The sequence below is a fragment of the Sceloporus occidentalis genome, unplaced genomic scaffold (genome assembly GCF_023333645.1).
Source record: "Sceloporus occidentalis isolate IW3139 unplaced genomic scaffold, rSceOcc1.0.p SCAF_9, whole genome shotgun sequence".
Taxonomy (NCBI): domain Eukaryota; kingdom Metazoa; phylum Chordata; class Lepidosauria; order Squamata; family Phrynosomatidae; genus Sceloporus; species Sceloporus occidentalis.
In genome coordinates this window covers 24,666,426-24,687,500 of record NW_028316989.1, presented here as the reverse complement: position 1 = coordinate 24,687,500, position 21,075 = coordinate 24,666,426, and the positions used below count along the sequence as shown (strand labels likewise).

At 45.1% G+C, this 21,075-nt stretch overlaps 1 protein-coding gene across 1 annotated transcript in view; it reads left to right on the top strand.

The window, feature by feature from the left end:
* Positions 1–6,476: 6,476 nt before the first annotated feature.
* The window catches only part of LOC149307033 (thrombin inhibitor hemalin-like), a 29,312-nt gene continuing 14,713 nt past the window's right edge, over positions 6,477–21,075 (top strand). The window contains exons 1-3 of the mRNA XM_089537804.1: positions 6,477–6,573; positions 8,507–8,686; positions 11,433–11,483. Coding sequence (XP_089393930.1) covers positions 6,486–6,573; positions 8,507–8,686; positions 11,433–11,483 — 319 coding nt within the window. The 5' untranslated portion in view covers positions 6,477–6,485. The remainder of the gene's footprint in view (positions 6,574–8,506; positions 8,687–11,432; positions 11,484–21,075) is intronic.

Sequence of the window (21,075 nt, the reverse complement as noted above, 5' to 3'; positions counted from 1 at the left end):
AACTGTCGTACATGCTCTGGTAACCTCGAGATTGGACTTCTGCAACGTACTCTACATGGGGCAACCCTTATACCAAACTCGGAAACTGCAAATGGTACAGAACATGGCAGCCCGGCTGGTCACTGGTGCTCACAGGACCAGCCATATAACACCGATTTTGAAAGATCTCCATTGGCTGCCCATTCGTTTCCGAGCTCAATATAAGGTGTTGGTAATTACCTATAAAGCCCTAAATGGCTTGGGCCCAGGATACCTAAAGGACCGCCTCTCCCCATACATTCCACCTCGCACCCTCAGAACGTCTGGGCAGCAGCTACTGAAGGTGCCTGGGGCTAGGTTAGCCTCCACTTCTCGGAGGACGTTTTCCATAGCTGCCCCAGCCCTTTGGAACGCGCTGCCCACAGAGCTCCGCTCGTCTACTACCCTGGCTCAATTCAGGAAGGACCTTAAAACCTTCCTATTCCAACAGGCATTCCCCGAATAAATATCCTGTGGGCCTCCCTCCTCTTTTGTGGCCAAGAGGTTGGGCTATGGGGCTTTTTACTGTTGGTTTTGTTTTACTGTTTGTTGTACTGTATGTATTTTAATCTGTTTATATTTTATCTGTTGTAAGCCGCCCTGATCGAAGGAAGGGCAGCATATAAATAAAAAATTTATTATTTATTATTATTTATGTACTTCCACATGTAAACAGGCATATAGCAGGCAAGCACTGACTTCAAATAAGACACTACTCCTTGTTGTTTGAGCTGTGACAATGCTGCTTCTTTCCTTCCACAGTGCCACTTTAACAAGACATTGACGTGCTGCCTGAGCTAACGGTTTTTGGGAATCACTGACTATGTAACATGGACTCAAGCCACTATTATAATTTCAGACTTCCTCTCAATCTGCAGATGTCCTTCTTTTCATATTATCTGGAAGCTCCTGAATATTTTGAATAAATGCATCAGTTATTTTATATCCTTTGTATACTATTCTTTGAGTATTACTCTATTCATGTCATCTTTCAAAATTATGGTGCTTTGAGAAGAAAACATGGTTTGATTCTCTGCCATGCCTATACAAACCTAATATATTAATTGGCAGCAGTGACTGTGTAGCAAATTTAGTACAGTCAGCCCTCCATATCCATGGATTCTGTAGCCACAGATTCAACCATCCACAGCCTGAAAATACCCCACCCCTCAAAAACAAACAAACACCCCAAAAGCAGACCTTGATTCTGGAATATAATATAATATATAAATATTTGTATTTTGTATAGATTTATACCATGCACCATTATATATAATGGAACCTGAGCATCCATGGATTTTGCTATCCACAGGAGTCCGGGAACCAGAGCCCCACAGATCCCACTGCTCACTGCATTATACACATTTCCCCCATGGATTACTCTATTTGTGCATATTTCCCAAATGTTTTTGATTCGTGTTGTCTGCATGTGTTTTTCAAATGCATTTTTTCATGCAAGCCACACTCTGGATATCACATGTGAAAATAAACATAGAGCAAACAAAAACACTAATAGCTAGCACTCATTATCAGACCTGGAAGTTACATACACTCCATGTTCTATGGTGCATGCCAGAGGAAATGCTGTCTGGGAGATTCTGGGAGTTGTTATTTGAAAAGCATCAAGATTTCTAAACCTCATTTTCCTAACTCATACTTGCAAATGTTTCACAGATGAAAACACATACATGTGGCCATGCTACAGCAGACTATGGTAAAGATGGAACAATTTATTAATGAGTCAAAATACAAAAGCTAGGAAAAGAGTGCAGCAATTTGGTTTTTCCTGAACCTATTGGAGAAAGCAAGATTTTGGCTGATATGCCAGCTGTGCCCTTTTCTGGAAGTCAGGGAACTTGAAACTGTGGTGCATGCGCTGGTAACCTCCCCTCTTGATTTCTGCAATGCGCTCTACATGGGGCTGCCCTCGTGCCTGGTTCGGAAACTGAAATTAGGACAGAACATGGCAGCCAGATTGGTCTCAGGGACAACTAGATGAAGCCATATTACACCGATCTTAAGATGGCTCCACTGGCTGCCTATTAGTTTCCAGGTGCAGTACAAAGTGTTGGTTATCACCTTTAAAGCCCTACATGGCTTGGGCCCAACCTATCTAAGGGATCGCCTACTTCCATACAATCTGCCCCGGACACTCAGGAATCTGTTGTAACCTATAAAAACTAGATTGTCTGCAGCCACCCAGAGGACCTTTTCGGCAACCGCTCTCGATTATGGAACAGTTTACCGGATTAAATCTGTCAAATTACCACTTTAAACAGCTTTTAAAAAGCTATTAAATCGGATGTCTTCCGGCAGGCCTTTCCTGAATAGATAACCGGCCACCAAAAAAAGAAGATGATGAAGAAGAAGATCTAACTCATTGGATGCTAATTTTGGCGTACTTATAGTTAATTCATTGTTATTTGTCGTGTATTAATTTAAGATATGTTTTGAATTGTAAATTCTTTAATTGTATTTTAAGGGGGGTGGGATAGGCGGGTATGGATTGTATATTTTAATTGGAAGCTGCCCCGATAGCGATCCGCAGAGGAAAGGGATACATTGTTGTTGTTGTTGTTGTTGTTGTTATTTATTAAGATTTCATCCCTACTTCTCTTCCTGTTGTTGGGTTAACTGAGTACAAACTACTTTTGCTTTTTGAACTCAGTGTGCACAAACTGAAGTAAGCCAAGGACACAGAGGAAAAGTGGAAGGAGAAAGAAACAGGAACATTTTAAAAGCAGCTGGACAAGTGGGACAACAGAGGATTAGTCGGGACTGTCCCTATCTATTTGGGTCAATTGGAGGGTGTACTATCTCCACATTTAAAGGCATACAATTATTATTATTATTATTATTATTATTATTATTATTATTATGTTTGATTTATATAGCGCTGTAGATTTGCACAGCGCTGTACATACTAACAATAAAATAGATAAAGTAAACCTGCCCATGGCATACAATCTAAGAAATAGTAGCATAATGCATATAAAAAATACAGGGAAGGGTTCAATAAAACAGGCAAGAATTTAAAAACATCAAATAGCTAATAATAGTCACGCAATGCCTGGGAACACTTCTCTGAACAGGATGGTCTTCAGCTCAGTTTTGAAACTAGTTAAAGAAATTATGAACTAGTTAAAGAAACTAGTTAAAGAAGTTAAAGAATTGGTATAGTCCAGGCAGATTGTGGAATAGAAGAGTGTTTTCTCACTGCTGCTATTTTCTAATCTCAGCAAAGGCCTCAGATTTATGGTAGAAGGGTTCATCGCCTACAGAGACTGGGTTTGAAAGCCTGTGGCAGCCGTTTTATAAAGCCAGGCTGATAGCTCTGCCACAGCGACCCACAGAAGCCCCACACTCAAGAACAACACACTCACACAAGTGTGAAAAGCACACCCAATGAAGGATGCCCTCCCACACACAGCTCTCCTTCTAATGACCACGGAAGATCTACACAAATTTAATCTACACTATGAAGAAATTGAAATAAAGACTTTCCATACCTTGGATCAAACTTTGATCTGAATGGAGACAGCCGCTGTGAAAGAACTAGAAAAGATGCTAAGATGTAAAGCTGTATAATTGTGCATGAATGTTAGAATTGTACACACCATTGTATTCGCTATTACCATGTACGGTTGTGAGAGCTGGACAGAAAGCTGATAGAAAATCAATTGATGTGGGATTGCTGGAGAAGAGTGTCGAGGAGACCTTGGTCAGCCAAAAAGACAACCAAATGGGTCCATGTCTTGAGATGGCAAAGACAGTAATGCTAGGAAATGTGGAGAGGTGCAGAAAGAGAGGAAGACCACATGCTAAATGGATGGACTCTGTTAAGAAGGTCAAGGGTATGAATTTACAGGACCTAAGCAGAGGAATGGAGGATAGGAATCTGGGTGATGTCTCATCCAGAGGGTCACCATGAGTTTGGATTGACTCGAAGGCAGTGAAAAACAGCAACAATTCCGGCTACAAAGCCATGATGGGTGCTGTGCAAAATGTTTGGGTCCTATAAAGGACTGCCAATAGTTTTGGCAACAGCCGTGACGTTTCATGAATGAAGCCTTTTGCTGCCATGTCTCTGGACTGGCCAGTTCGGAATTTAGCTGTATTAGCTGTGCTTCAGCAGAGAAACATTTCCAAAATGCAGAGTTCCCTCTTGTGCCAGGGATTGTTCTGGAAATGTAAGTTAGAGATCGGTAGTATAAGTTATTAATTTCTTTTCTTGTCTGATCTTAAAAATCTGCTTAATCAGGCTCCTGGAACAAAACTGAGGTTCTGAAGTCCAAGTGTATGAAAGAGTTTGCTACTGGGTCCCTCCCTTCCCCTATTCTGTGCTGTATAATAACAGCAGCTATGCCTTTTCCCAGAGCTTGAAATCTTCCTGGGAAGAGGTTTTGGACCAGATACGTATGAGTGTTTCACCCAGACTTATGTGGCCGCATATCCTAAATGGGTGTCTACCCATGGTGCTATTTGAATGACATACTCTCAGCAACCGTTTCTGACACTTACTGTGTATATTGTGTATACTCATGTGTAAGTCTAAAACCTTTAGTTAAAAAATTGACCCCCAAAAACCTGTGTTGACTTATCCATGGGTCACTGTAAGTACTCTACTTGAAGTCTTACTTTAAAAAGAACAATCTCCTGGCGAAAGGCAAAAAGTGTAATCTGTTCTGCAAACACTAACCCACTCCCTGTTCTCTCTTCCATCCAGTCTTTAGGTTGAGCAGAAACAGTTTTGCCTGCTGGAATTTTGTAAGTCCTTTGGCATTATTTTCCTTTGCTTCATCCTTTAGATCCTTTGTCACATGCCCCTAAGTTTTACCCTTGACTTATGTAAGGGTCATATCAAAATCCATAATTTTGGTCCCCAAACTTGTCCTCATCTTATAGTTGAGTAGATACGGTAGATCCAGTAATGTCATGCTTAATAAAATCACCAGGGCCTACCCTCTTGTTATCGAGTTTGGATTTATATAAATTTTGGGTGCCAAGCGATCAAAAATCATGACCCCTGACTGACTCCATCGCAGCCGCCATTATCCCAAAGGCGAGCTGACCACATAGCCAGCAAGCCTGGCTTGACCTGGTCATAGAAAAAGGTAGATTTAAACCTTAAAGAAACCAGTTCTGGGAGTTGCCCTACCAGTTTCGCAGGCAACCTGAAAGAATGAGGACAAAGGAAGTTTGCCTCACCTATTGATGGCATTAAGTACTCTGCCATCTAGATAGTGGTCCTCTCCCAAAGAAGTGGCAGACCCCTTTTGTGTATCTATTGTTTAGCTTTAGTCTTAGACAAAAGATAGCCATCAAGACCTTTGTTCATCCGATAGCTATAGCCTGCAGACATGTTTCACAGTATAAATAGGACCTAGATTCCAGCCCTCCTTTGGGCTTGTGAGCTGAAATTCCAAACCTGAAACTCTGTCAAGCAACTGCTCCAGACTTGAGCTCTCTTGAGCACTGCGCTGAAATCACTTGGGCAAGCCAAAGCCCACTGTCTCTTACGGGCCTCTTGTTAGCTTAGCCCGCTGGAACTTAGCTCCTAGCCACCGCTTGCTTTCCCTGTTCCCCACGGCCGTGTCCACCTTCCAACATCCCTCACATCCGTCGCTTGGAGAAGACTCCTAAGGTAATTAGTTCAACTCTATCCTTTCTCCTTTACTCCCAAACTCTTCCCCCCTTGCTTTAGCATTGAATGTGTGTGCGTGTGTGATACCCTTTGTTGTGTGGCTTTAATAAATGTTTACATTTTAATTGCAACTCATTGGCATTGGAGTCTCTGTTTCTTGGGGTTGGACTAGATGACCTCTGGTATAACACATAGGGACACGATCCGCTGCCTGCGTTGTTAGGACACGCCTCTCATAAATTTGAGCTAATTAAATTCCCCTAATTCAATCCTTCCTAACACTCTGATTTTGACCCTGAAACTGTGGGGTCTGGGATGCTCTTGACCTACTAAAGCAGCTACTTCAGGCAGCAGATTTCCATTTTCATGAAAAGGCCATGTTAATTTGGTTTTATTTCTCTCTTTAATTATTAGCTAGCTTGTGTGTCATTTTTGCCAGAAAGGCAGGGCAGACATTTACTAATTGAAACAAATAAAAGCAATAAAGGGAAGGAGGAGATGGATATATGGATCTGGATGCCAAAAGAGCAACATTATGAAGAACATATCATAGGGCCTGGACAGTTTCTTCCTACCTCAAGTTTCTGCTAACTGACTTTATAGTTCTGCTTTGTCTCTAGTTGAAAGGGAATAGTATTTATTTGGAACAGAAAGTAATCTTGAACTGAAAAGAACAGTTTCAGTGTGTTCCTACTCTTCCACGCTCCTTTTTTATATCCAAATTATGCATTCACATTCTCTTCCTCCCTCTTTTTTCTTTTGCTATTAAACACAGTATGAAGTAACTTCCCTTGCTATTGAGCATCAGCATCAAAGAGACATCATGCATTGCAGTGACATAGTCATAATTGTCCTCGCAATGGGTTTTATAATATCTTGGTATAAACTGCCTGGTATTGCAGCAAAAACAGGTAAGAACAGAGCTGATTTAAGACATGCTGAGACCTGGTTTTTTTCAAGTTTAACAGGACTTGTGTTGCTTTAGGTTTGTTTTGCATTTATAGATCACTCATAATCTGAAGCTCTAAATTATCGTTAAAATGTGTTAATTACACTTATTAGTTAAGGTTTTCACTTATCATGAAACCACATTAATGTTTAAAAATTACTTTGCTAAATGGTGCAAGTTTTAATACACTCTTAAGGTTTTCTTACTGTTTACAATGTTTAGTGAATGCAATGTATTACACTTCTTGCCAGCAATCAGTTTATTGTGCTCCGGAATCATATTTGATATTGATGTTTTTGAAATACCTTCCAAGTGTTCATCAGTTAGGAGGACTGTTATCTAGTTCTCAGGTGTCTACAGCAGACAGGAATGGCTGCATAGAACCTGGACACCTTATCTGGAACCTGGGAATGTTGATCGGAAAGGAAGGGGGAAAAGACAGGATTCATATGATTTGCCAGGGATTTCTTTTTGGAGAATAAAGCTGATTAAAATGCCACAAATATCACAATAAAAGGGAGAATGAATTAAAATGTGCGCACTACTCCATCACATGGGCACATGTAATATTTCCTTTTAAAGTGCAGATAGTAGGAAATTAAAATAGACTACTACAAATGGCTTTTTAAGTTGGCATTCTATGATTCTATGAAGTTTTTTAAAATACAAGTCTTCTGACAGCAAAGTTCCTCTTACAAGTTTTTTTAATGCCTGCCTAGTTCCTTTCCCCCCTTCTTATCCTCCAATTAGCTGGAATTTCTTTTAGCAGCGTTGGGATTGGAAGGGTGGTGAAGGAGAACTAGGGAGTAAGGCTGGGCTGCAGCGATGGACGCTTGGGAGAGTGTTTCCTTCCATCCTCCTCCTCCAGAGCCTGGCCTCTTCTTGGGAATGAGCTGTGGAGGAGGCTTGTGGGTGAATCCTCAGGCCAGCCTTCTCCTTGGGAATAGGCCTGGGCTGCAGAGGAGCCTCACCCAAGAGGTTGGCTGGCCCTTAGCAGGCGCCTACTATGCATCCCATAGGAAGTGGTCCTTCCTCATTGGAGACTGCTGGAAATCATTATTTGGCAGGCTGCATTTGCCCCTGGGCTGTATGTTGTGGAGCCTGCTTTAACTGAATGGAGTGCTTTTTCCTGCCCTGTCACAGGAGAGTGCCTCCAGCACTCTCCGTTCCAAATCCACATGCGCACAAAGCTGTGGCTGTTGGTTTCCTTTGGGAGGGCAGTACCTTCTGTTTGCAATGACATGGATTGTGGGTATTCACTTTATGCTCCATTTGAGAATTTCTGTTTCCTCCCCTATCCCCCCCCCCCCCCCATTAATCTGAAGTGCCTGGTTTTTTTCTTGAGGTAGAGCACTTGATATTTTTGAGTAGTAAGAAATACAGTCAAGATAGACAAAGAAATGTGAATACAGCATGTAGTCGTGTGAACAATTTCCAGTGTCTCATTCTCAGCAATGCTAGCAATTTAGGGACTGAAGGAGACTTTCATTCGATGGGGTAGAATTCTTATTAGGAGAGCAATGCTCCCATTTCCCACCTCCAAAGATAGACCTGAGACCTCACAAAGTGGTCATATTTTCCCATTTTCCCGCCTCGCTGTGTACTTCTCAAGTCTTCCGATTTGACTCTTATTGTGGTGGAGAAACTTTAGTGTTGCCCATGTTCTGGACTACAACATCCACAATCCTCTTCCAATAGCCAAGAGATTGTTCCAAAACCCATTCCAAATTACTGGGAAAGTATGGATCCGACTGCCATTGCTGCCTCATCTCTTTGCTAGTCACCCCTAGGACTAGATAGGCAAACATACTTCAAATGCCATTCTCATCCGAGTGGCACAAGAGAAGATGAAAGTATGTGAGACATGGCTCTTTCCCCTTCTCTCTCTCCCCCAGAAACTCTGCCCAGAAAATGTCAACGTCCTCCAAGATACGGATCGTGCAAAGAATCATTTCAAAACTTTTACTATGATCCCAAGGGCAGTATGTGCCGTACGTTCCTTTACAGCGGCTGCGGAGGCAACAGAAATAACTTTCCAACTCTCTTGGAATGCATTTATGAATGTGAAAAGTTTGGTAAGGGCAAACACTGTTTCCATTTTTCCAAGTCTTTTAAACTCATGAATTTTCAAAGCCAAAATGTGTTTAAAATATTTTTTCTTGTTTCTTGTTTCTTGTATTGATTTTATTATCTGTGGAACCATATATCTGATTGCTTATAACTTTATTTAAAGTTATTATTGCAACTTAGACCATTAATTGTGTTACTTGGTGGCAATTCAGTCTTGACAATTAATCAATTAATTAGAACTTTCTTAATAATCAAAATAATCTATACTTTGCTTTTTGCATTACAAACAGATGAAGTCCCAACTGCAGCAAGCCTATATCTCATCATTCAGTGTCATTATTAGTCTTTGTTTTTAGATCTTTGTAAACCCCTTTACAAGGTTGATTTGCCCAGAAAATAGGTGGCAGGCGCAAGGGCAGAGAGCAGTAGTGAGACTTTGGGGAACAGAATGGAGTGTACTGTATGTAGTGATTGGAGAAACCCATGTTTTTCTTCTCGTTCATTGAGAACTTTAAGAGAATTTCTTTAAAAAATATTCGTTCCACAAAACCCCCTTTCAAAAGGTGATTTCTTCTCTCCCTTCCAGCAGCTAGTGAAATATTTTTCACAGATTTCTCGAATGAAAATAAAAGACAAGTCGAATAATTACACTAATTACTTTGCATTTCAAACTCAATTGCCATGTCAAAAGGAAGTTTGGCACGTTTCCTCAGGCTTCCAATCTAAAGAGACAAGAGACAAAAGGAGAAGGGAATGGCAGTGGGGAAGGGGAAAAGTTCAGTAGATCTTCATTCTCCCAGTTCACCATAGAAATTCACTGGCTGACCTTGGGCAAGTCACATGCTCTCAGCTTCAACTCCAACTCTGCACCTCTCCCATGGTGATGCTAAGGTCATGCAATAATAATAATAATAATAATAATAATTGGCAAGGAGAGTGCAGAATATCCATGAATGAGAGAGTGTGACTTACCCAATGTCACCCTGTGGATTTACATGGCTGAACTGGGATCAGGACTCTAGCCTCCCAGTTCACCATAGAAATTCACTGGCTGACCTTGGGCAAGTCACATGCTCTCAGCTTCAACTCCAACTCTGCACCTCTCCCATGGTGATGCTAAAGTCATGCAATAATAATAATAATAATATTAATAATAATAATTGGCAAGGAGAGTGCAGAATATCCATGAGTGAGAGAGTGTGACTTACCCAATGTCACCCTGTGGATTTACCTGGCTGAGCTGGGATTAGCACTCTAATAATAATAATAATAATAATAAATGCCCAGCTCTTCAGCCAAAAGGCTATCAGAGCAGCTTACAAATTGTTAGACATTTCCCTGCCCTCAGGCTTCCAATCTAAAGAGACAAGAGACAAAAGGAGAAGGGAATGGCAGTGGGGAAGGGGAAAAGTTCAGTAGATCTTCATTCTCCCAGTTCACCATAGAAATTCACTGGCTGACCTTGGGCAAGTCACTTGCTCTCAGCTTCAACTCCAACTCTGCACCTCTCTCATGGTGATGCTAAGGTCATGCAATAATAATAATAATAATAATAATTGGCAAGGAGAGTGCAGAATATCCATGAATGAGAGAGTGTGACTTACCCAATGTCACCCTGTGGATTTACATGGCTGAACTGGGATCAGGACTCTAGCCTCCCAGTTCATCATAGAAATTCACTGGCTGACCTTGGGCAAGTCACATGTTCTCAGCTTCAACTCCAACTCCTAGGTATTTCTTCATGGTAGAAGAGGGGGGGGGGGTTGGATGACCTCTTGGAATCCCTTCGAATGCTAGGTTTTATCCATTATGGCAGAATTCCTGCCATTGCACCCCACCCTGCCCCTTCTTCTCTTTTGTGAGGGTCACACTCTCTCAGCCTCAGAGGCAGGGCATGACCAACTCTGCACTTCTCCCATGGTGATGCTAAGGTCATGCAATAATAATAATAATTGGCAAGGAGAGTGCACATTCTCTCAGCCTCAGAGGCAGGGCATGACAAACCTCTCTCCAGCTCTCAAGGTGATGCTAAGGCAAACCTACTTTTATTTTGCATTTTATTTTTTATATATATATATATATATATATATATATATGGCAAGGAGAGTTCAAAATATCCATGAATAAGAGTGTGTGATGCATCCAAAAAGAGCATGGCATAAAGGGCAGAATGTCTTATCTACCACCAACACACAAAATGCCTCCCCTTTTGTTTTTCAAAGTAAAGCTGTGAGTGAGCAAAGATGGGGGGGGGGAATCACCCTAACAAAGGAAATAGCCTCTGGTAAAACCCAGGATGAATGGTAGCTTTTCTTATGCAAAATATCCAAATCCTGTAGGTCGAATTTGTCAGCTGAAAGTTTCTTCTCTTCTCTTCATTTGGAAATGATTAAAAATCAAAATTCTTACTCATGATCGAGAAGTGATCAGAATTTCTTCTCTATAAAATGCTTTCGAAATTTTCAAATTAGACATATTTCTACTAATTTTTGAATTTTGGAGAATATTCTTTACATCCCTAACTGTATGTTCTGTTTTGTGACGGCTTGTTTCCTTTAAGTGTGGGAAAGGACACTTATGCATTGCCTTTGCTAGAGCAGGATTCAGCTGATCTTCCCGTCTCTTCTGAACATGGAACGAGGAGGAAGTGGGCAATGCCTGTGAAATGTTTTATTGCTCATTGTTTGGAGACTCACCTCCAATAGTCACCACGCTGTTCTGTAATTATTCTTCTCCTTCCCTTTCCCAAAGACCTCCGCACATCCTGGTTGAACCTGGCAGGTGATGCTCAGTGGAAGCGAGGTATGTTCTCTATTGTCTCCTGCCCCTAGTAGTCTCAAAGGGGTGGGTGCCTATGAGTAGAACTGTTACTCTGTTTAAAACAGACAGATGACTGGGAAGCAAGCAACAGGTATAATAAAATGGGTGTGTACCCAGGTATTCAAATGAGGGCAGTGGGTTGCCCATGCCAGTTGTTTAAGGCTATGAAGCCTAAAGGCAAGCAAAAGAATCACACTGGCACTATTTCTGTTTTGAACACCCCAAACCTTGTGCTTCGTAGGTAGCTAGAAGTGCTACAAACTACAAGAGGCGATTACTAGCTTCCATGGACCTTTCCACACAGGGTTTTTTGAGTGCGGAAGTAGGGTCAGTTCGCATTGGTCGATGCGTATTCGCGTTATATTGCATTGGTGTTCCACACCTGTGAGCTCAGAATACGTATTGACCAATGCGATATAACGTGAATATGCTTTGGCCAATGCGTATTCACGGCTGGGTTCCGAACTGAAGGCAGCCGGCTCCTCCGTTTTGCGAGTGCGCAAAATTAGTGGATCGGCGGGATCCGTATTGATGGCCAGTGCGAAACCTCTGCTGCTTTGGCTGGTGTGTACATCCAATCCGCTGGTTCTCCTGAAGACCACCGGGTTACAAATTTCCCATGATGCTGCGCTGGAATTTCCCCCATCTCCTTCCATTGGCCCTTTCTCCTTTCAGGACAACCGCTGGGGCTGGAGAGCGATTTTTCCACTGAACGAGATAAAGCAGAAACCTTTTGTGTGTGTGTGTGTGGGGGGGGAATGTATATGTATATGTGTGTATATATGTATATGTACGTATATATATATACACACACACACAAAGATGTGTGTGTAAGCATATACATGCAGCATTACATTTTCGGCTGCTCCACAGTTTGTTTGTGTGTGTGTGTATACATACATACATACATACATATATGTATGAATGAATGAATGAAATTTTATTTCTAGACCGCTATTCCTTGTAGATCACAGCGGTTTACAAAAACACCATCAAAACCAATACATAGCCCAACAATACAAAAACCCATCCATACAATTTAAAAACAATACAAGGGAGGGCTTGTCTTCTTCAGGCAGGCAGTTGGAGCCAGCCTGCCTCTCTCCCCCCAAGATGGTGGCTGAAGGGAGGGCTTGTCTTCTTCAGGCAGGCAGTTGGAGCTCGCCTGCCTCTCTCTCCCCAAGATGGTGGCTGAAGGGAGGGTATATGTATATGTGTATATATATGTATATGTATGTATACAGGCTGCATCTGCGAGGAGGCCGGCCTGGAGGCCTCCCGTGGAGGCAGCGGTGAGGCCGAGGAGGCCGGGCTGCAGGGTAGGCTTTGGCCTCCTCGTGGCTGCTGCCGCTGCCTCCACAAAAGGGCCAGGAGGAGGAGGCAGCGGTGAGGCCAAGGCCAGGCGGCGGCTCTACTTCTTCGCCGCTGCCTCCGTAGAAGGGCCGGGTGACTAAGAAGGGCCGACTAGATAGATAGATAGATAGATAGATATGTATATGTGTGTATATATGTATATGTACGTATATATATACACACACACACACACACACACACACACACACAAAGATGTGTGTGTAAGCATATACATGCAGCATTACACTTTCGGCTGCTCCACAGTTTGTGTGTGTGTGTTTGTGTATATATATATATATATGTGTGTGTGTGTGTGTGTGTGTGTGTGTGTACATGTATGTGTGTGTGTATATATATATATATATATATATACATATACACACACACAAAGATGTGTGTGTAAGCATATACATGCAGCATTACACTTTCGGCTGCTCCACAGTTTGTTTGTGTGTGTGTGTACATACATACATATATATATATATATATATATATATATATATATAGATGTATATGTGTGTATATATGTATATGTACGTATATATATACACACACACAAAGATGTGTGTGTACACATACGGCTTCACACTTTTGGCAGTACCACTATGTGTATATGTGTGTATATCTATGTGTGTGTGTGTGTGTGTGTGTGTGTGTGTACACACACACACACACATATATAAACACTCAAGCAGACAGATGTGTGTGTACACATATAAATATGGCATCACACTTTTGGCTGTGGCAAGTGTGTTTTTGTATATATATGTGTGTGTTTGTGTGTGTCTGTGTGTGTGTGTATATATATATATATATATTAACACTCATACAGACAAATGTGTGTGTACACATAAAAAAGGCATCTCACTTTTGGCTGTACCACTATGTGTGTATATATAAGTATGTATGTATATATATAAGTATGTATGTATGTATTTATGTGTGTGCATACACACACACACACACACACACACACACAGATGGTGCAGACCCCTTTCGTAAGTGGCTAAAGGCAGCAATTCTCGCGATATTACGTGCTAAACAGTGACCTCATTCTTCACCCCGGAAGTTAAAAATGTTGCCCCTGTTCAGAGCCCCACAGAGTATGCGCAAAGCTGCCGATGCGCATCGGCCAATACACATTGTATTGGGCTGGTGTGGTAATCTAATCTGCACTTGCCTCGCTTTGCCTGAATACGCATTGGCTGATTCGCAAAACCTCAATTCGGAAGGCCGCCCAGGTGTGAATGAACGATGCGATATGACGCGAATACGCATCGACCAATGCGAACTGACCCTACTTCTGTGCCCTGTGTGGTAAGGTCCCATGTCAGATGGGCAGCATATCCGCTCTAGATTTTAGCTTGAGCTTTAAAGGAGCTATCCAAGATGCTGAACCCTATTTTCAAAAGAGGTTACTAAAATCCCAAAATGGATTTATCACCCTGTTGACCCGGAAGCCGCCAGTTGCCACTGTTCTCGAAGTAGATTATACAGTGCTTCCATCTGAGGGGCAGCTTGACTACATGCATCCCTTTCAGGCTTCTCAGATTAGCTTCTTTTCTCTGTGTTACAAGGATCTGTCCAGTGATACCTCTTGAGGCATTTGATTTTGATGTGCCAGTCTTTTCACTGGTCTCTTTATCAACCAGGGTGACAGTTTTGCATTACAGATGGGTGGAGAAGCCTGCAGAACCTGAATAGGTAGCCTGGCAGCCTCTGGATGTTTTGGACTACAACTCCCATCATTCTTGACTGCTGGTTGGAGCTGATGAGAATTGAGCTCCAAAATATCTGGAGGGTACCAAACTGCCTGCTCCTGCTGTAAAGGAATGAGGTGCTTCATCCTACTCTTCCCGTGTAAAGGCCATGCAGAATGTCAGGGTGATGCTCTTGTGACTTCACACACATTTGCCCAGGGTACTTCAGTATCTCCAGCGAGCTCTTTGTACCAGATCTTAACCCAGGATGGGCTTGGCATGAGGCGAAGCCTGAATGGTCACGGCTGAGCAGGCCATTCGACAGCCTCCTCCAGGCTCTCAGGTGAGGTAGAGTATGCTCTCAGGTTACCAATTAATCTTTTCCAACTCACTACTAGTCTAGTTGGTTTCTCTACATGGAATGGACAGGTTACTCACCTGTAACAGTATTTCTTTGAGTGGTCATCTGCGAATACATACAAATGGGTTTCACTGCGCCTGCGCAGTGCTGTTCAGATACTTCTAGAATCACTGGGCAAAGTACACTTTGCAACATATAGAAACTTTTTGGCGGTAACCCCGCCCCCTCCTATAAAGCTCCGGTTCCCGCTCTTTTCCCCAGTTCCAAATTTTTTCCGCCAAGTAGGCGATGTAAAGACAGACCCAAAGTGAGCAGGACACTGAGGGGAGGATGGGCGGGATTTGTATGTATTCGCAGATGACCACTGAGTAACCTGTCCTTCTTCTTTGTGGTCTCTGCGAATCATACAAATGGGTTTAGACTGACAAGCTTAGGTAAACAGTGGAGGGAGTGTCCTGAGACCAAAGCTATGGTAAACCAAAGGTATATTTATTATAACAATAAAACACCCTGAATCATAAAAGAGTCAGTCTTGTTTGTTCACAAACACCTCAAAGCAACCAAGCATTGCAGAACCTGAGGAGGGAATATAAGGTCATGCAAGACCAAACCCCATTGGAATTGTGCAAACCAAAATCAGAACAGCAGTAACATTGCAGAACCTGAGAGGGGAAAGTAAGGTCATGGAAGACCAATCCCACTGAAAATGAAAACATCATTAGACCAATGTAAACGCAAAAGCAATGTGTATAACACATGACACAGTCAACACCAGTAATGCAGTCAGTGCAATCCAGAAACCAACACCGCCCTCCCAAAAGCTGCGTCCCGTATGGCCCTGGTGTTGAGCCTATAGTGTTTTATAAAAGTCAATGGCTGGGACCAGACAGCAGCCTTGCAAACATCCACTAAAGGGATCCCAGCCAGGAAGGCAGAGGATGCTGCGACCGCCCTGGTCGCATGCGAGCGCACCCTGACCGGCGTTGGTCTGCCCGACAATTCATAACAGAGATAGATGGTGTTTGCCACCCATTTAGAGAGTCTTTGGGGCGACACCGGCAGACCTTTCCTTGGTTCCGAATAGCACTGAAAAAGTCTTTCGGAACGGCTGGGACCCGTCGTCCTGTCCAAGTAGAAAGCCAAAGCTCTCCGAACGTCCAGCATGTGTAAGCTGCGTTCCTCTGGTTCGAAGCCAAGGTCGGCAACACAATGTCCTGGCACATGTGGAAGAAGGAAACCACCTTAGGGAGGAAGGTGATATCAGTGCGGAGTACCACCTTGTCTTTGTGGAACTGGAGGAAGGGCTCATCCCTCTGCAAGGCACAAAGTTCCCCTGCCCGGCGGGCAGAAGTGATGGCCACAAGGAAGGCGGTCTTCCAAGTCAATAGTCTTAGGTCAGTTGTGGCCAAGGGTTCAAAGGGCTTGGATTGGAGAGCAGACAGTACAACCTCCAAGCTCCAAGCCGGAGCAGGGGCTGAAACCTGGGGGTGGAGGTTATTGTAACCTTTTAAAAAGTTTTTTACAAGAGGGTCCCTGAAAAAGGAAGGCAAACCATCATACTGAAAGTGTGAACAAATAGCAGAAAGATAACATTTGATGGATGTGAGGCACAGCCCCGCATCCACCAACGACATCAAAAACTCCAGCACCACCGGTACCGTAATGCGGTGCGGCGACAGATCCTTTTCACCAAGGAAGTGAAGGAACCTTCTCCACTTGGAGGCATAGGACCTCTGGGTCGCAGGCTTGTGTGCAGCACGGATCACCCTCTGTACCGACGGTGGAAGCGATGTCAGTGCCGGAGCCTCCACGCCACCATCGGCAACGAGTCGATGTCGGGATGTCGGACTCTCCCGTCTTGGAGGGTCAGAAGGTCCGGCCGCCGTTCCAGTCGGAGGAACTCGTTGTTGGATCGGCGACGCAGCAGCGGAAACCACAGCTGTCTCGGCCACCACGGCGTGATGAGGATTGCATCGACGCAGTCCCTCAACATCTTGGAGACCACTCTGGTCAGCAGCGGGAACGGGGGGAAAGCGTAGGTCATCTCCCCGGACCAATCGAAGGCGAATGCGTCTCCGAGGGATCTTTCGTGTTGCATTCGGGAGCAGAACTGGGGGCAATGGCTGTTGGAGGCTGTCACAAACTGATCGATTTGGGGGGTTCCCCACCGACAAAACAGGTCGCAAACCGTCTCCGGATGAAGCCTCCATTCGTGGCAGGTTGAGGAGGCCCTGCTGAGTTGATCTGCTAGAGTGTTCTCGTCCCCTGGCAGGTGAATCGCCTGGAGAAGGATGTCTCTCTGGATGCACCAGTCCCAGATCCTCAGCGTAATGTCCAAGAGGGTTCTGGACTTGGTGCCTCCTTGTTTGTTGACATAGTACATCACGGTTGTGTTGTCCGTTCTGAGCAAGACCACCTTGCTGGAGATGCTGGATTCAAAGGCCTTCAGTGCCTTCTCCACAGCCAACATCTCCAGTGCATTGATGTGGAGAGTACACTCGTGTTGAGACCATCTTTCTCTCACACACAAATCCAGGAGATGAGCGCCCCAGCCCTCCATTGACGCATCCGTCGTCAGGGTCATTTGCGGCTGAGGCTGGGCGAAGGGCATACCGACGCAAATGTTTCGGGCATCTAGCCACCACATCAGGGAAGTGGTCACGGGCCTCGGCACGGTGAGCCATCTGTTTGGGGAGTCCGTCAAGGGGTTGAAGACGGAAAGGAACCAAGACTGGAGCGGCCTGAGACGCAACCGTGCCCATGGAGTCACAAACGTAGTGGACGCCATGTGTCCCAAGGCAACCTGAATGTCTCTGGCCTTGACCCTCCTGTGCGATCGGACAGCGTTCACCGCAGTCGACAAAGCCAGGAAGCGGTCCTGAGGCAGGTAGGCAGTAGACTCTTCAGAGTTGAGGACGGAGCTGATAAAACGGACCTGCTTGGACGGGACCAAGTGAGATTTCTCGAGGTTGACCACCAGTCCTAAATTTGACAGGAGGCGCAGGGTGAAATGTATTGCATCTTGGAGCTCCTCTCGCGATGGGGCTGTCAGCAACCAATCGTCCAGGTATGGAAAGACGCTGAAGCCCATCCGATGCAGATAGGCCACCACCGGGGCCATGCACTTCGTAAAGACTCGTGGAGCCGTGGCCAAGCCGAATGGGAGGACATTGTAGTGGTATGCAACGGAGCCGATGGCGAAGGCGAGGAATCTCCAGTGGGATTCTCTTATCCCCACATGGAAATAAGCGTCCTTTAGGTCCACCGTCGCAAACCAAAGGTCCTGGTGAAGCAAGGGCAAAATGGTAGCCAATGTTACCATGTGGAAGCGTCTGTACTGCAAAAAGGAATTAAGCTCCCTTAGGTCCAATATGGGCCTAATTCCTCCATCTGGTTTCGGCACCGTAAAGTACCTGGAGAAAAAGGCCCTGGGCCATAACTCAGGTGGCAAGGGTGAGATGGCTCCTTTTTGAAGGAGAGAGCGCACTTCGTTGAGAAGGGTGCCCGAGGGGGCAGTAGAAATGAAAGCTCCGGTGGGCGGGAGCTCTTCGAACTCGAGGGTATAGCCCCTACGGACGATGTTTAAGACCCAGGAGTCGGAAGAAATGGAGGCCCATACGGTGACAAAGGGCCTAAGGATGTCCAAAAAGAACAAAGTAGAAGAGGCGAAGTGCGCTGGGGATCTTCATGCCCTCTTCTTGCCCTGGTCAGGATCTTGCCAGCGGTTTTTACGGTACCGGGACTGGTTACGGCGGCCAGAGGAAGAGGAAGACTGAGATGGGTACCTCTGGCGCTGGGAGCCCTGCTGGTGAAATTGGCGTTCTTGGTAAGGGGACCTTTGGAACTGACCTTGATGATGCTCCCAGGGACGGAGTCGCTTGCGGAAGGAAGAAGGCCCTTGCGTAGACATGCCATGCTTTCTTGCCGCCGCCTTCATTCTGAATTTTTTATTCAGCTTCTCATCGGTGTCGGCATGAAACAACCCCGAGTCGTCGATGGGCATGTCCTTGATGGTGGCTCGGACGCTCGGGTTGAGGTCCGATCCTCGGAGCCAAACGTGTCTCCTCAGTGCGATGGATGCCGCCATAGCCCTGCCTGAGCATTCGGTGACATTCCTGGCTGCGGTGATGAGCCAGCTTCCAATGGAGTGGGCCTCGTCCCTGATTTCAGTAAGGGTCGTCTGTACTTCATCTGGGACGTCAGGAATGATGGGAGAGATGCCCTCCATCAAAGTCTGCACGTAAGCCCCCATACAGGCCGATCTGACCTTTCACCAGCATCTGTCCTCTTAGATGGGGACTTGGGGCGGGAGTCGAAGTGGTCCCGCGAACGCTTAGCCTTCTTGGCAACCGTCACGTCCAGAGTCGAAAGTGATGCCTGCCTCTTCTTGGCCGACTTCGACTCACGCGGGGCATCAGGCGGGAAGAAAAGGATCGGCGACTCCGAGATCCTTGCTCCAGATTTGGGGGCATCCTTCTTGTGAGAGCCAGACTTCGCCTTCAAAGGCTCAGCACCATTAGCTCCAGTCGGCTTGGAGCGATCCTTGGAGGATCCGGAGCCGTCGTTGGATGCAGACGGGGCCGCCTTACGGGACTTATGGTCGGAGACCGCCCGTGTAGATGACGTCGAGGCCTCTCTGGGGACTCCCTGCTCCCGTGATGGAGTCGAGGCGGTGGCCGAACCCACTGACCCTGATTGAGGGTGTTTGGTGGGCTTGGAGGTGGCACTGGGCTTCGCGGAGCCACGGGCCACAGTGGAATCAGAGCTGGGCTGTCGGGATGCCAAGGTCGACGCTGTAGATGGCGGGGCACTGGCCGGACCCTCGCGGACGGGGAGAGCCGGAGCCCCAGCGGACACCGAAGGAGCCGAAGACGGGCGAGGATCCCCTTCCCGGATTTTACCCTGGGCAATCGCAGACGTCAGTCGGGATTCCCTATTTTTCCTAGCCTGGGAAGACATTGACTTACAGAGAGGGCAAGCCTTGGCATCATGGTCCCTTCCCAAACAAAGAAGACAGGAAGTGTGAGGATCCTGCACCAGGACTTTTCCCCCGCAGACATCGCATTTTTTAAAGGGAGGAGACATCCCTACCGAGGTCGACAAGTCAAAAACGAGATCCAAATCGAGGTCTACAGTCCAAAAGTCCAGTACACGGGGGAAGAAGTCCAAAAACAGTCCGAGTCAAGAAAAAACCAGTGATCCAAAACGAGCTAACAAGAGTGAAGTTCCAAACAGCAGCCAAACGCGGCGGAAAAAAGGAACTGGGGAAAAGAGCGGGAACCGGCGCTTTATAGGAGGGGGGCAGGGTTACTGCCAAAAAGTTTCTATATGTTGCAAAGTGTACTTTGCCCAGTGATTCTAGAAGTATCCGAACAGCACTGCGCAGGCGCAGTGAAACGCATTTGTATGATTCGCAGAGACCACGAAGAAGAAAGGAGAAATACCATCTTGTCCTTTGCCTCAGGCAACAGAATATTTGGAAGTGGCCTTGCCATAACAGGTTTTCTTTAATGAAAACAAGCTGGGGCCATTTAACAAATACAAACAAAAATCCATCAGATATACCTTTATTGGCCAACTGAAATGCACAATAGGCTTGTTGCAGGCTTTTGAAGCTCCATGGGCTTCTTCTTCATCAGGCGAAGGTATTACGAACCAAACAGGAGGGGGGAAACTAAGAAACAATTGGAGATGTTGGTCAGATGCCTGAAGGTTGTTTCGGTCCTTAGTAAAGATGTTATCATGGGAAGGATATGGACTTTAAACTCCCTGGAGTTTGAAAACCTCCCTATTGCCACATGGCCAGAAGGAGAAGGCGCCTCCCTGCAAAAGATATCCTCCCCATCTTAACATCTTTACTAAGGACTGAAAGAACATGAAGGTATCTGACTGACATCTCCAATAGGGGTTTTTTCCTGTTTGGTTTGTAATCTCTTGCCTGGTGAAGAAGAAGCCCATGGAGCTCCGAAAGCTTGCAACAAGTATATTGTTCATTTTGGTTGGCCAATAAAAGAATCACTGGTAGGTTTTCTTTAATGTCACTTTAGCAATGTATAGCTAAGTTTATCCTAAGGGATTGCTCCCCTCACCTCTCTCTCCCATTTACATGAGAATAATGGACACAGAAAGAAAACCACAATATGGTCTGTCCCTGCACAGT